Below are 16,182 nucleotides of genomic sequence, written 5' to 3' on the forward strand. Positions count from 1 at the left end.
TACCAATTAGCCCACAAAAGATACTGGATATTGCATGAGCCCCTGAAGACACTTACCTTTGCTTGCATTGGGGGAGGAGTACGGGGTGAGACCTGGAAATTGGTACAAAAACTTTATTAAAACAAAGCAACAATAAATGTATGGAATCATCAAGCCTTTTGCATATCGTCTATGAGTTATTATGCCTTATTATTAGTTGTTGTCTAATTTCATCCTGCTCTTCATTGCCTTGTGAATATTTCAAAATGCCCATTGTTAACAGATAGTTCAAAAATTAATCGCAAGTATTAGTATTTTTCCATCATAAAAGTTTTCTCTTTATTGATTAAAAAAAAAAAAAAAAACTGTTGTAGGTCTCACACTTTAAATCCAGTGATAACTCCATCCCGCTCCAGACTGATAAGGTGTTACTTTCAGGGTTTTAAATGTCAACATTGGGAAACTTGATTTGTGAAGGTGGTTATCAATAGAGATATTAATAGAGCTATTTAGATATACTTCTGGTTTAGGGTATTGTTATCTTTTGCAGGTTCTTTATTCAACATTTAGGCATGAAAATATTGAGACCTTTGAGAAAAAAGTGAAGAATGAAATCAGTAGTATCAGCTGTACAGATCAAAATGTGTGATGAGATGTATTGTGAATATAATATGGGGAGTCTCCATTTCTGGATAGTAGCTATACACTGTTCTAAAGGGCAAAATACTGCTTTTCATTATGTATTTACCCAGTGCTCAAGAATTTAATTTGTGAGGAAATTCCATCTTTCCTGGATATTTTCTGTGAGAGTTTTAGTGGTGTAAAACCAGCCAAATTCAGAGCTTGAACAAAATTGTTATTGTCTTAAATGAGATCATCAGGGAAAAGAGGTTGGGCTATTCTGCTTATGGTTTCAAATGGTATCCAAGAGTGTAAACTGTTTCATAGTTGGGAGTAAACTTACCTCATCCATTAAGTGCTATCTAAGGAATAGCAAGCACTAAGAAAATACGCTACTAGACTTTGCCTAGCACACAGTTGATAAGGTTTTAAACAGAAGACATTCCTAAATATGGCCAGCTCCAAAGATGAAATCACAAAACTTCTAAATGGTGAAGCCATATAATTGTAATTGTTGTTAAAATTGTACTATGCTCATGGTGGGCTCACCCACTTTTTTGTAGCATTTTATTATTGTTTTCCAATAAAATTACTTTTGTATCAAATATCAGGATTAACTCAAAGGCACACTTGTACAGTTCACCAGGTTCAACATAACGGCCAGTGATGATTGTGGCGTATTTGGTTATTGATGAATCCTAAACAGTTCTAGTACACAACAAGAAGGGGTGAGACTTACAATGTTCTTGAAGAAGTGGACTACAGGGTTGTCATCACCAGGCCGCCCATGCTGAGACCTCTGGGGGATGGATCCTACGTGGCTAGCCCTGCCTGCATGTATATCCTGAAAAGCAGAATAGGTATATTGCCAAGTCAACCATGAAGGAAAAGTAATTGGCAACTGTATGAAGGGAAAGCTCATTTTCACCAAGTAAAGAAAGAAAAGGAAAAGTGGAGAAAAATGCCTAATTAATCTAGAGAGTTTGCAATCCAAAATTGTCAGTGCTCTGGTGGAACAATTTTTTAATACAATGGCAAATTGACAGTCCATACATGTTACTTTGTGCATATATGTAAATGTTTTTAACATTAGAGCCGAGTGTGGTGGAACTTTGCCTGTTATTAGAGGGTTCTGATAGCAGAAACCTTAAAGTTTTTGTTACTTTGTAAGTAGCATCATAAAATGTAATTTTAGAAATGAAACCTGAAATGGAAAAAAAACTTATAATGATGTTGGGTCATCCTCCATGCAAAAGCAAGAATGGGTTGTGCATCATCTCTGTTTTCATGCATTATATAACACCGAAGAACTTGGAAGAACAACTTTTTTGTGAATGAGAGAATTTAATGAGACTGACAATACTTCCTCTTTTCAGTAGTGCTTCTAGTGGCAATACAGAAAAAAGTTCAATAAGTGAAGGTAAAAGGACAATAATGACTTTGCAAAGAGTGAATACCTTGACAGGTATCTGTTGCAGTGAAAATAGTGTCCAAAAATATGTGTAATTATTGCTATACTGATGCTGGTGTTACTAAGTTTACAAAGGAATGGTGTATATGAGTGAGCCAAACATGAACATATTGCCATCATTGTGAGTGCAGAGACACCAGTTTTCACTGTCAGTTGCACAGAACCAAGCTGTGTTCAGGAGGGAAAAGAAGGAAGGAGAAAATGAAAAAAACAGGAACAGAATGGTTCTCTTCATGTAATGAATTCCCTGAAAATACGATGCTATAAGCATCACATTGATACTAAAAAGTTTGCTCTCTTAACATCAAATAGATTTCTGTAGTGAGACAGTAGCTCACATAAGCACTTCCTTAATGGTACAACCTGAATCAACAGTTGACTGTAAAACAGTCTGAAAAGTTACTTAAAATATAATTTGCTTTCATCATATATAGAAAAAAATTCATAAACTTTCCAGAGAAAACGCTTGGTTGTCTTGTTGGAGCAGAACTCTAACATTTTGGTGGTTTGATGATCTTTGAAAAATAAATTAATAGCTGTAGAACATTTTCAAAGGAGACTTTTTGCATTTTGAGGTGTCTAATGACATGCCTTTAAGCTATAAATAGCTTTCAAAATGAGCCTGAATGCCTCAAGCTATTAATATTGAAAACTGGCTACACAGATTTACATGTTCTGAGATCTTTGGCTAAAAGGTCCTATGAAACTATCGAATGTTGTTGCTCAAAGCTACTAAATGGAAGTTTTATTTTTGATGACTTCAGTCAGATTTTGTCATATAGAAAGAGATGTATTTATGTTATGTTGGATCATCCAAAATTAAAGAGAGTCAGAAGTATGCATCTTGTGGGGTGCCTGTAAGTTAGAAATAGAGTTCAGGTATATTGCTTAGGAGATGAATTTCCTTTTGGAAAAAAGAGTAGCTGATGCAGAGAAGTTCAGCTAGTATTTTATCAGTGTGGTTTTTTTGGTTTTGTTTGTTTTGCATACTGACACTATATGGAGATTTACTCTTTAAATAGTAGGAATTTCCCAATTTTGTGTTGTCTTTGAGATTTGTATAGTGTCAGGCAGTTGGTCCTGTTTATACCTGGGCAGTAACTTATACTTTGTCACCGGGAGAGAATCCCCTTAGTTCTAACGTTGCTGGACTATTCTCCACAGTTGTCATGGTTAGGGTGGTTGGCGGAAGAGGGACCCAGTTAAGATATCAGCATGTTTAGAAGTTACTTTGGCCGTGTGTGTGTGTGGCGGGGGGGGGGGGGGGGGTTGTTTTTTGGTTTTTGTTTGTTTTTTTTCCCCAATCCATATCTGTGCTTTGCTTTGGAAACTATTTGACTATTCTTTGGGATAGATACCATGGTCCTTTTTCTATTATACTTCTCCCCGAAAGGTGTTGCAGAGCATAATGTCTGTATTGGCTGCAGATAAATTGGTTGCTGTCTAACCACAAAACTCTTACAGTATGTGAAATAAAAAACTTCAAAATTAGATTTGATTGGATGTAGCCTTCAGTTCCTCAGTGGACTGTGGATTACCAGACCCAGAGAGAAACTGGTATAATAACTTTTTTGCAATTTAGATGAGGTTGAATTCCATGAATCTAGCTCTCTGATCAGTTATTATGTGCTAATAATTTTGCATATTGAAAAAGGGTATCACATAACAAATAGAAACTTTCTCCTATCTGCAGTGCCAAATGTTGAAATAGTCTTTGACTTGGTCCCCTTTTTAAAGTGAATCAGGTAGTTGTGAGACTGAACCCATTCTCAGTGATTGTTCTGTATGAATTTAATATATTGTGCTTCCCAGTGTTACAAATGAAGTGCTTTCCTTTCATATTATCATCATCAAACTTCATTTGCAGTCGGAATCTTCTAGGATTATTCCAGATTTTTACCAGGTAATTAATCTATTTCCCTTTAATTTATAAGCAGCTGTAACTGTTCCTCCATCTGTGGTTTGTTCTTTCAATTTCTGGACTCTAAGTGTGGGGGGGAAAAATACAGTGTTTTTTCTGAGATCACATACGTGATGTATGAAAATAAATTCACTCGAAAGAGTAATAACTCATATCTTTAGGGCTTAAAAGCTAAATTTGAATGGATTCAGGGAATAGTTTGCATTCTAACTGGAAAAGAAAATAAAAATGGTTTATTCTGCTAAGATAGTCTACCAAGTTTTTGTTACACAGTTGAACTTTTAAAAAATGAGCTTATCTAGTCACTGCATGTTACCTTATGTGCAGGAGACCACCATTTATTTTTAAATATGCTTTAAACACTTGGAAAATTAAGCATTAACTTTAAAACCTAATAGGAACACAACAGAGCAACCACATTTTGAAAAGGGGTGGTATTTACGTTATGTTGTTTCTTTACATTACTGGTCTTTCTCACCAGGTGGAGCTACGATACATGTTTTATGGATGAGTAGTCCAGCCGTTATTACCAGATGACTCCAGAGAGCTCTTCCCATGCTTCACAAATCTGTTACAGCTTTTTAATTTCATTCTTAAGAGCATCACCAGTAAAGTAAGCTTGGTTTCCATGTCTTTATAATATGAAATGTACTCACAAAGTATATAAATGTATATACATATGTATATATACACATATAAATGCATATAAAATAACCACAGTTATTCTGTAGTCAGGAGTGACTTAATAGCTAAATGCTTTGCTACTCTTTTTGATGATACTCTAGAATTTCTTAGAGCTGCTTCGTGTGGCAGGTTTTTTGAGAGAAAGCTTTAAGGCTTTGACATTTCAGTTCCCAAATCTTGGAAAATCTTGGCTCTTTCATTTATTAAACATGTGTCATCATCTGGGGGAACTTGGAAATACTTGGTTAGTTGGATTCTGTTGACTTTAAAAGCATCAATGTATTCATTTTAACAAAACTGAGTATTTTGAGCATAAACCACTGTTCCTTAGTCCAAAGGCTTTGATATGCCTGTGACAGATCAGACCTGCCATTTGCAACATATTTTTGGTGGTTTGGATTACCAGCCTCTTGAGCAGTGGTGACTTATTAAAACATCTTATTGCATCATTTCAGCACTTGATGAAGTTTGACTTCTGTTCATCAACTATCAGACTTCAAAATGTCCATTATTGTGAGTTAACCCTTGAGTAAAATTACTGACAAAAATATTTACGGTTTTGAGTGTGTTGAAATGCACATTTAAGCAATGAATAAGACCTCTTTAATGCACAGGAAAGTTGCATTATTCTGCTATGCCAACTACATTATGTATGTTGGCCTCTGAGACAGACATGAAAGAGTAACTTAAAAATTAAAATACTTGTGTGCTTTCTTTGCATTAATTTGAAACAGTATCATTGTGTTCCCTGGTAGCCATTTACTTTCACACCAAACTGATTAAATCTACTGACACAGTCCATGTAAACATTCTTAGAGGAGCTGTTTGAAAAAGACCTGCTGTTTCTCTAACACAGTAACAAGAATCCATATGTAATTCAGTATGTTCATTTTGGCTTTTGTGCAAGATTATTACATTTCTAATAGAGCTGAAGATACCTGCGTATATGCTGTTCAGTTTGCTGATACTGTAGACCTAACCAGTGCTCTTGGTATTTTCTGTGGTGCTGTATAATTGGTTGAGGAGGGGTTATATTCTGTACTGTAACTCTGCTAGAGACTAGTGGGAGATGTTTTGTGTTTTTTGATAAATTGAGTGGATTATCTGTAGGCCCTTTTGGTTTCAATGTTTGAACACTTGAGTTTGATAAACTAGTTTTGTGATCATATGTATACAGGTGGCAGGAGATATAGTAAGATTGTGGGGATTAAATTAATTTTCATATAAAACCCAATGCAGTCAAGTATTCTTTGTCCTATCTGTTTTTGCTTTTGTATTTGATACTTTGGTGTAAAAATAATGCTTGTTTATAAGCGGTAGCAGATATTTTTTTAGTGATATTAAGAGATTCCATGAAATACATACCCAACTTTGCTTAGCATAAATGTTATATTAGATCTTGTAATTCGTGCTGATTATGGAAGATTTTCAAATGCATATAAGCTCTCATTGAGAATTCTCATCCTCCACAAGAGGATTCCTTATATAATTAAGGATTGTATATACAAATAAATATAAGATTAGAGATCTAATTCCCCAAGAGTAAATGCTATGCGTTAGTGACGATACTAGTATCAAGATATTGTTCTGGAGTACTCAATTCATAGTTCTTCAAATTCCTTTCAGTATCATTAATACACAGTGTAGTTGTATTGCCTATTTTAAGATATAAAATGAAAATCTAAAGATATCATATTGTTTCTGTATTAGCAAAATGGAAATACATACAAAATCTTATAACTGATTTAAACTGTAATCAAATCAAGTAAACATTCTGGACATTATTAGGAATGAACAACAATGGACACATTTGGGTTGCTTTAAGAAAAGATACCTTATGAATTACTGTGCATGAATAATATTAAAATAAGTACTACAAAATTGATGAATTTCAAATTCATATAAATGAAAAGTACATGTATATTGTCTTGTCTGTTCCAGAATCTACAGGACGTAATGCTTAACCCCATTAAGAACTTTGCAACAGCAGCAATAGAAAAACTAGCCCATAAGTGATGAATACCATTTGTGCTAGTCTGTGGGAAGAGCGAGATGAAAGAACACCAGACAATTCATAAACCACTCAGCTAATTTTGTGTTAGCTTTTGAAATGGATTTTGAATCCAAACTGTCTTTTGGCATAAGAAACTTCATATCTGGATTTGAATTTTTGTAGTTAGAATTGCAAATGGGAATTTACAGAGGTGCACCCTTCTAATGAAAATATACACTTTTTTTTAAAAAAAGAACAAAAGGAAATTTATTATATGCAGGTTGAGTAGAGCAATGAAAAATGGGCAGATGTTTTTATACAGAAATTGCTTCATCTCTAGGTTCAGAAGCGCTTTGCACACAGGGCTTAGCTTTGCTGGCCATACTAGACACTGGGCTTCAGCCAGACTTCTCATGTTATTACCGAGCTTCTCATCAGGCAGCAGTAGAATAGCACGTCTAGTGTGCTTATTCTATTACTAATACTGAAGCTGTTGATTCCATTTTCTGTCGCATACAACCTGAGTACCAATTTACTCTTCATGATGGTGATTATTGCAGGCTGCTCACAACTTACTGCTCTGTTGCTGTAAATGATGGAAAGATATTGACTTCTTCCCCACATGCTAGTCTGAAGGTGACATTATAAATGTTTCATTAACTCAGCAAGCTTCTCTAATCACTTTAGAAAGGATGAACTAATACATCCTTGCAATGGTACTGTTCATTTTTACTGATGTGGAAATTAAAGACTGAAAGGAAATGACTTGCTTAGAGTGACACAGCAGATGGGTTAAAAAAAAAAAAAAAGTCTAGGAGATTCTGGCTTCCAGTCTTGTGCTGAGATCAGTAATATAATGTATTTTTTTAAAATCTAGGAATAGACAGTGAACAGAAAGAGAAGGACCTATGGCAGAAAGAAGGAAGCAAAACACACTGGAGGAAATAATAGAGATGACTGAAAAGTAATAGACCTAGGGAGAATGAAAAGAAAGACAAGGTTAAGCATGAAGAAGGAAACCATGGAGAACACTTACCATCAAGAGAGGTAAGTGATAATCGATAATGCAGAACCACATTTCTCTATAACCCTCTTGTTCCCTGGCGCCTTGGCGATTGTGACTCACAGGTTAGAAGGTAAGAGTAAAGAATCATTTAAAAAAAAAAAACCTTAATGGTTGTTCAGGATAATAGTTCAATTTTATGGTGGGTCCTGAGTGAGAGACTGATTCCTTGCTCAAGCAATGAGTAGTTGGACTGCAAACAAAGTGCCATCACACCTGCTGTTCTTTCCTCCCTGTTAATTTTACTTATTGTGATGTATCATAAAGGATTTTAGGAGACGAAGATGGTTAAATTTACCTTGGTTAATGCTAGGCAGAAGAATGCTTAAGAAAAGCAGTTTTATTCATGTATTTTTCTTGATAGAGCTGTTTTTCTGCTTGGATGTTGTCTCTGATATGTATCCAGTATTCTCTTCTGCGATGTTTTTTCACATTGGTATCAGTCAGACAATGAAACAGATTAAACACTGTTGAAATAATCCACTACAGAAATCCTGTGCCTTAGGAATGATTGCTGCAGCAGTAAAGAGATTTTGGATACTGGGTATTCTTGAAATAGTTCCTGGGATAGCTTCTGCCACCAACAAACCTTATGGGACTATTCTTCAGGATTTAAATGTAGATGGCAAAAATATGAAGGGCATTATAGATTAATATTCATAATGATAAATTTCTATAGATAGACTATGTATTTGGTGGAGAAGTATCTTTTGGTGCTGCTACAGCAAAACAACATAACATTGTGGTTTTGGATATTAGATTAGTAAGAAGGCAGAAATCTGTAAAACTTTAAAAAGGCCTGTTGCATACTAGTTGTATATAGTCAGCAAGTTCATATAGTAAACAAGATGATAATTATTTAGAAAACAAAGCTATAGATATCAGGTGTATACATCCCTTTGTAGCTGCTGACCAGAGGGAAAAAAAGGGGGAAAAGGAGAATGTTCCAGCCCTGATCAGAGGTAAAAATGCTGAATAATAATAGTATGTAATGCTATATATACACAACAAGCTTATTTCTTAAATGCACATTCTATTTCTCAGGTCAATAACACGTTACTAACCTCCCAAACTCTACCCCCTGAAACTACTATATCAATTCTCATCTTAGAGGGGATTGGCTAAATTCTAATTCTTTTCTCTATTTAAAGTAAAGAAAATGACTAAACTCTTGTACAGGTTGTATTGTATTATGTAAAAAAAGTATTATTGCCTATATTACTGTAGTTTAATGGACAAGCTTAAGAGTAAGGACAGTTCACTATTACTACATAGACACTGCATGGTTAATAACTTGCTTTTTTGGAATAAATACTATCATCAGAGGCAAAGTTTCCAAGGATGTAGTCAGTAGAAATTGGGGGTCAGGGGGGAACCCACCCCAAACCTGAAGCCTGTGCAGTTTCCAAGGCATGTGCATTGTACGTTATGACAGAAATGAAAAAGTAGAGGCATAATGAGTGAAAGGCAAAAACCAAGCTAAGGATCATACTGCGTCTCCAGCAGTGAGTATGTTTCGTTAACTTTTTTTTTTTAATTGCTCTGGCTAAAGTTCAATAAAAACAACTGAAAATGGCAGTGGAGGAATTTGTATAGCTCAAAAATGAAACAGTAACTTTAAAGTAAAATGAGTAACTGAACACCTTTAAGCAGAGACCATTTCAGGAACTATGTAAGATATTTTGCATCAGAACATAAAAATCAAGCCAGCAACTGTCACTAATGATCTGTGATGATGGAAATAAAAAGGTCAGGAAAAAATCCTATTAACTTTTGCTGCAGTTTTCTGTTAGGCAGTTAGTGTTTACCATTATACTATCTCAAAACAACTAAAGAACAGAATCATTAATTCTGGCATCCTAGCATGGAAAGCGCTAAGGATAACGAACTAAGTTATTTGGAAGGAACTGAGTTTTAATTAATATGTACGTGTGAAGAAAGAAACAATATAATGGATTTTAATAGAAAGTTCCTTATTTGTGAATTTGCCTCATCTGCAGAGAGGAAAGCAAATATAATGAGAAAAAAATTAACACTAGGAAAGCCTTATGCTAAACTCTGAACACATTAATTTGATCTGATTTGGGGTTTTTCCCTTCCTTTGCCAACAGAAGGCAATTATATGTTTAACCAAGTACATAATGGTGCTCTTGGGTATATCATAGCAAAATCATATCCAGACCTAAACGTCAACTGCGCTGTGATACCTCACAGCAGGAAACCAGAGGAGCAGACAATACCAGCCCTGACCAGAGCGCACCAGAGCTGCCTCCCACAGCCGGGAACCTGCACCGCAGCTACGCGAGGGCCTTGTCGAACGGGAAGCACCTTGAGGCACCTGTGTCTTCACCAAGCACTACGCTGAATTCTTGGATACCTTCCTGAGAGCACCTTTATCTCTCTTAAACACAGGATTATTGGTATAACTTATCAACATGACTCAGCTTGAAAAAACCATACTGGTGGACAGACGAATCAATATAATAGCAAAGACTCAAGTGGAAGATACTGTTAGAAATTTAATGAAAAATGGAAATTGTTTGCTATAGAATGACCAGACACAGTGATCTTTAAAATGTTTCAGTTGATTAACTAATATTTTAGCCTGAATAAATTATGGAATACATGTCTGAATTCAAGATGGAAGAGAGTATAACATACAGTATATTCAGGTAAATGCATAGGCTTTTCCTTGCTATCCAGTCATGAACTTCTCTTCAATTTCCAATACAAATCTGGGTGTCCTAACTACTTTGTCCTATTTCTGAATAAACCTTCCATCTAAGCATGCATCTGCAATTAGTCTAGGCACAATGCATAACTAATACTGTCCCCAAAGTTAGTGCTTGCTCTTCCAAGCCTCTCTTGCATGGCATTTAAACTAGTTTGATTTCCAAATTCTTCCTACAATTTATAACAATTGTTCCAGGCAGTAATTTTCCTGAAAATGCAAAAGATTATTTGTTCCAGTGCGTTAAATAGTATGTTAAATGTTAAGTATGAATAACATGTATATGGTTTTACTTCTGTTAAATGTTAAACAAACATATTAAGTTCACTTCTCTGGTGATGTGTGGTACTTACCTGTTGATACTTGCTTGTTTTGTACAGATTTTTTTTTTTTTTAAACAGACAAACCCAAAGTGGCTTTGAGGCCTATCTTACAAATTAAATGACATTTAATGAAGACAATTCAGACCTACTTACTCATTTTTAGGTCACTCATCATCCATTATTACCGCCTATGAAAAGAGGCCAGATTCAGCTCACAGTATTGCAAAGGGAAAATACCAGATTTACCACATTCAGCTACTTAAAAACTAATCCTCTCCTCATAGAAAGTAAGTTTTATTCACTTCTGTCATATACACTGATTTAACTGAATTTTGAGGAAAGACATTCAGCCTCTCTTAATGATGCCGTATCCCATAAATACCATAAATAATAGTTTGTTGCAGGTTCTGTTAATGTATTAAAAAAAAGAAAATTAAATCATTAGTACACCAGTTTTGTGACTTAAACAGTTTAATGAATATATAAACAAAACACACATAAAGCAAAAGATTAAGATAAAATTGTTACAACCACCATAAGCTATAACAAAAATTTTTTTACAAGCCTATGACTTGCACTGCAGTTTTTACAAAACAGTGTATCACAAAGCAATATCGCTCCTTGAAAACTAAGACTTAGAAATCAAAGATCACAGTATTTACTTTAAGCACATCATCTACTAGTCAAACTAGCACTGATTTAACTACTTTTCAAAGTCTTCATGGCACTGAATGTATTATATATTAAAGCTTGGACAAAAACCACGGATAGAGTTCAAGCCCAAAAAGAAAAAAAATGCATGAAGAGTCTGACAGAGGTGTAGATCCATGTCATCATTTAACAGTGGTTCCTAAACTTTTTGGCTGTGCATGTTTATCACAAACCTCTTTGTAGATCCCTATGACAGCATTTGCACAGACTGCTTACCAGGTTAGGCTTTGGGACTGTGACTCCCAAAATGCTGAGCCTAGACCCTAAACCACAGCTCTGCTCAATCTGAGCAGTGCAGTACTCCAGATACCAGTTATCTGCAGGAAAGAGAATCATCCCTGTGTCCGCCTTCCATATTCCTTGCACCCAAATGCCTTGTACATTGGGAAAGAAATACAGGAGCAAGGCTTCATACAGGCAACACCTGAGAACATTACAAGTTTACACACAAACCTGAAGCAAAATGTAAAAGAAGAGAAATGGTTTTACTAATATGGACTTTAGTCTTTCAGCAAGTTAGGCCCTGACCTATTACTTTTGCCATTCACAATACTCTGGTTGTTGGATTTATCACACAAATGTAGTTTAAGTTTAGTAAGTTAATGCCTAATGTTAAATCCGGACATAAAAATTCTTGTTTCACAATCCAAACTTTAGTAGAAAAAAATTCATAAGCAACAGAATTGCAGAAGCATAAACAACTAATTTAGTTGCAGGCCTTCTCAAAAAGGAAACAAAACAGCACTCAGTACATACTGAAGTTGAATACAGACTAGTACCTAGGAGGCACAGAGATGCAATCATTTTAACAGAAGCTTCCTTATACTCTTTACAATTGTTTAGATAAATACTCCATAAAGATTAGAGAGGAAATAATTTGTAATTACACTACTGTGTTGCATTAGGAATGCTTTTTAAAAGTCTGTACCACAGTTTTTTTGTCACCCTTTTTAATCTTCTTTAATACAATTAAAACTAAGCTATGTGCAATAGCAGCTTTGTCTGGCATATTCTACCTTAAAAAAAAAATCTTAAAAGTACAAAATTCAAGCTGCTTTTGATTGCATTTCAGTTATCAAATCTTCATGGGGCAGAGATGGAGGGGATAATGGCAAATGCATTTGCTGCCCCTTAGAGGAGAAAATGTTTCTGTACATTCCAGTACTTCTATTTTTATTTACTCCCATGGGCCTCCCCCACACTCTGAATTTAACTTCAAGATTCCAAGATAAGGGAGAACCTGCTCCATGGGAGAGGAGGCCACAGAACAGTTGTTTCTTTGTTCGTATCCCACCTTTCCTTACACAATAGCACGTATTATTCATTAATGTAGTTCTCAGCCACGCCTGCAAGAGGAAAATGCCTCCACACAGAATTTATAATGTGTTTTGTTTGAATGTCAGCCCTAAACACGTACAAAGAGCAAGTGTTGTCCTCGCATTCCCGTGCTTGGTGGTGTGGGTAGTTCAGATATATGTTCCTACTGGGGCATGGGTTGGTTGAAAGAGGAAAAGACCGCAAGAAAGGCAGCTGCAGCATTGCTTTAAAAATGCCTCAAAACTTAACCACAGACAAGTACAAACAAACAAACAGTACAGCCACAAGAACTTTCCTATTTCAACCCTTAAATTCATTCTTTAAGGTGCTTTTTATGGTATCTTATTTACCAAAGACCTATTTCCTTGGTGGAGTTTGGAAAACTGCCAAGGGACTTTTTATTCTTTTTCAGCTATTCCATGAATACCTTCAGCATGTTCTTTCGCTCACACACTACAAAATTCAGCAAACGACAACTATTTAGGTTTTAAGTACAAATAAGACTATTAGCCATCTAGACTTCCTCTTTATACACATGTATAAATAAATGACACCACAAGCCTTCCTTGATACAAGAAACCAAAAGGCATTGATTCAAAGGCTAAAATAAATAACAGCCGAAACCACTGTCTGTGGCACTTGTTCAGTATTTTCAACACTAAAACTCTCCTATAATAGGTTCCTAGGACAAATTTTTGTGTATCATCAACTTTTTTGTTGTGGGAAACAGCGACAGAGATGCTTTGGCACTGCAAGTCAGTGCTAACGTGACTGACTTCTGCCAGGACAACAAAACTCATCTGAAATCTGCAAGTCAGGACTTTGTAACATTAAAAGCAGGCCTTCTAAAAAAATTGCTTTTGCCAAGTAAAAAACCGTTGTTAGAATTGTCCGTAATTCTGTACTGTTTTGTAGACATTTAAGTGCCTCAAAATAACAGTTTGCTGAACAGCAACAGAGTTAAGACAGATGGTATTTTTGTCCTCTAGTACATGATTATGCAGAGATCTGTAGAAAATCATAGAGATCATGTTCACACCAAAGGATAAAATACAGAAATTTGTACAACTTGCTACCATTTTTAGTCAGCCTACTAAAATGTGGTTTTGTTTGTTTTTTATTGCTAAGCAAGAATGTACATACCTCTGTCTATTCTGTATGCAGAATCTGAATTTTTGGTATCAGTTCCTTGGTGTATATTTTTTGTTGAGGAATATAGTATATAAATAAAATAGCAAGAGTTGAGCTAGCCAACCAGCTTCCAGAGTACAGCACTGTTAGGAACAGTCCGTGATATTTGCAACAATAGTAAGAAAAGTGTTTTTCTTTATTCTCACAGCAGCTACTTGCTGCATGTTTTAGCTATATACGAACATTACATACTTACAGAAACGTCTGTGCAACTGCTCGGTGTTTGCAATGAGCATTGTTGTCCCCAGTTTGTAAATGGGAGAAACAAAGATTAAATATACAGCTGGCTTATTATTGGGTAACAAGTGTGAGATGCTTCTATAGTTGTGGTTTGAAGGTTCTAGAGCATTTTTCAGCCAGTGCTCTTCTAGGCATTACAACCACCCTTTGGGGCAGGACTGCGGGGCAAGTTGTGCTTCCAAGTGCAGAGCTGTGAGGTACAGTGCCACCCTGCAAACCTCAGCTCAGCGCAAGTCAAACAGCTTTAAACCACAGTCGTGGCACAATGTTCCAATGCAACACCCGAGATTGCTCATTTGGGAAGGCTGCAAGTACTAACCCATCCCCGGCAGCATCACAGGTTAGAACTGTTGAGCAAGCAGCAAAGGTTGTCACAGATTATTGAACAGTTTGGGCCCAGCCAGCAAGTATGAGCATTGCTTTTTGCAACACACAAAATTTGAGCAACCACATCAAACCGCGTTTAAATAAAGTTTTTACAGCCTTACAAGGGTAGTTCCATTCAAATGCTTATGTAGCATATGAACACACAAACACAAGACTTGACTTATCATTTATATGGCAAAGGTTGCAAAGAACATTTTAAATTTTGCTGCTCAAAAGTGAACATGTTATCTGCATCCTTACCAAAGGATGCAGGTCAATCCTGGAACACGAAAGAATACAAGTATCCTTTTACTGACACCTTTTTTAAATTCATAACGAAGAAGGTGTTTTGCTATGCAATTTCTAATATGAAATGTTTTGAAATAAGTCTTCATTTCCCACCAGAATAAAACAGCTGGGCTATCTTGTATACCTGGGATTCAGGATAATATCCGTTAATTCATCTCCTCCGCAGTGCTTTCAGCTGACCTTAAAACATGCTGTTGTGCAAGCAGCCTGAGAATACAGAATCTGGCCGCAGTTCTTTTTACTTTTCTAATATCTATTTCCAAGTCTGTTCCTCAGTTAGTGCCAAACCAGCTAGAGATTGTCTTGCATTTAGTGCTTTCATTCAGTTCAGTTTTGCAAATGTTTAAAAACAACACAAAAGCAGACTGAAGTTTCTCTAAATGGCACAGCATACAACTGCATATAATGCACCTCATTAAATGTTCATAAAAATGCCCATCAGTAATGTTTCTAGAGCCACCTGGATTTCTGATACTCCTTGTTACTACCCAGAAATAGCTCATCATGTTTCCCAGATCTGTGCTTTTTTTGTTTTCAGATTAAAGCCAAGGATTAAATTACACAACTGCAAGCACCCTCCTGCTGGCTAAGTCAACTCTTGCATTATAGTAGTTACACCTTGCTTTTAGTCCCACCCTTCCTTTTTAATTGTACTTTATTTTGCTGTAGCTGTGCAGTTCTCTATTCCTCAGAGCTCACCTTGCCTGAGCCCCTCCGGGGAACGTGTCTTTCACCTCCAAAGAATCTGCCCAGCGAGTCAAGTAGACCCGAGTCTCTGTGCCTTGGCGATCCATGCCTGGCGTGGTCTGTAGTGCTCGCAGAGGCCATTTTTGATCCGTGCCGGAAAGAGGAGCGTTTTTGTGAAGCCATCAAATCCGAGTTCTCTGAAGCTGCTGCACTGTCCTCTTGGATGGTCTGTAGCTCGTCTGACTCGGAAGGCCGATCTTTGAAGGTGTTGTCCTCTCTCCCTGGGGCATCTCGGGAAAAGAGGCGGATCAAGTGGGGGCGACCGGTCGTGTCAGCTGGGTTGGCCTCGTGCCAGGCATTCTTCGGGTCTGCTGTGCCTTTGGGGTCTGTCACCGCTGGGCTCGCCGTGGAGGTCCCATTGTTCTGGTTCACATCTGCCTCTCCTGCAAACAACAAGGATGAGATATGAATACAGGCCTGTGACAAACAGAGCCCTGCAACAATGCTGCTTTCTTTCCCTTGCCTTGAGTTAGTCATTTCATACAAACCCCGTAATATGTGCGGCTGTAATGAAA

General features: G+C 36.5%; 1 protein-coding gene and 1 long non-coding RNA gene across 2 annotated transcripts in view; one reads left to right on the forward strand and one right to left on the reverse strand.

The window, feature by feature from the left end:
- The window catches only part of MBP (myelin basic protein), a 121,671-nt gene that overhangs the window by 7,329 nt on the left and 98,160 nt on the right, over window positions 1–16,182 (reverse strand). Inside the window, exons 4-6 of the mRNA XM_067290775.1 lie at window positions 15,620–16,050; window positions 1,340–1,444; window positions 57–92 (exon numbers count right to left, since the gene is read on the reverse strand). Of these exons, the coding sequence (XP_067146876.1) occupies window positions 57–92; window positions 1,340–1,444; window positions 15,620–16,050 (572 nt within the window). The remainder of the gene's footprint in view (window positions 1–56; window positions 93–1,339; window positions 1,445–15,619; window positions 16,051–16,182) is intronic.
- On the forward strand, window positions 4,406–10,924 carry LOC106484061 (uncharacterized). The gene is made up of 3 exons (XR_001292513.1): window positions 4,406–4,605; window positions 7,547–7,716; window positions 9,898–10,924. It is a non-coding gene; the product is annotated as an uncharacterized lncRNA (long non-coding RNA).

This window comes from Apteryx mantelli, chromosome 2 (assembly GCF_036417845.1).
Source record: "Apteryx mantelli isolate bAptMan1 chromosome 2, bAptMan1.hap1, whole genome shotgun sequence".
Classification (NCBI taxonomy): Eukaryota; Metazoa; Chordata; class Aves; order Apterygiformes; family Apterygidae; genus Apteryx; species Apteryx mantelli.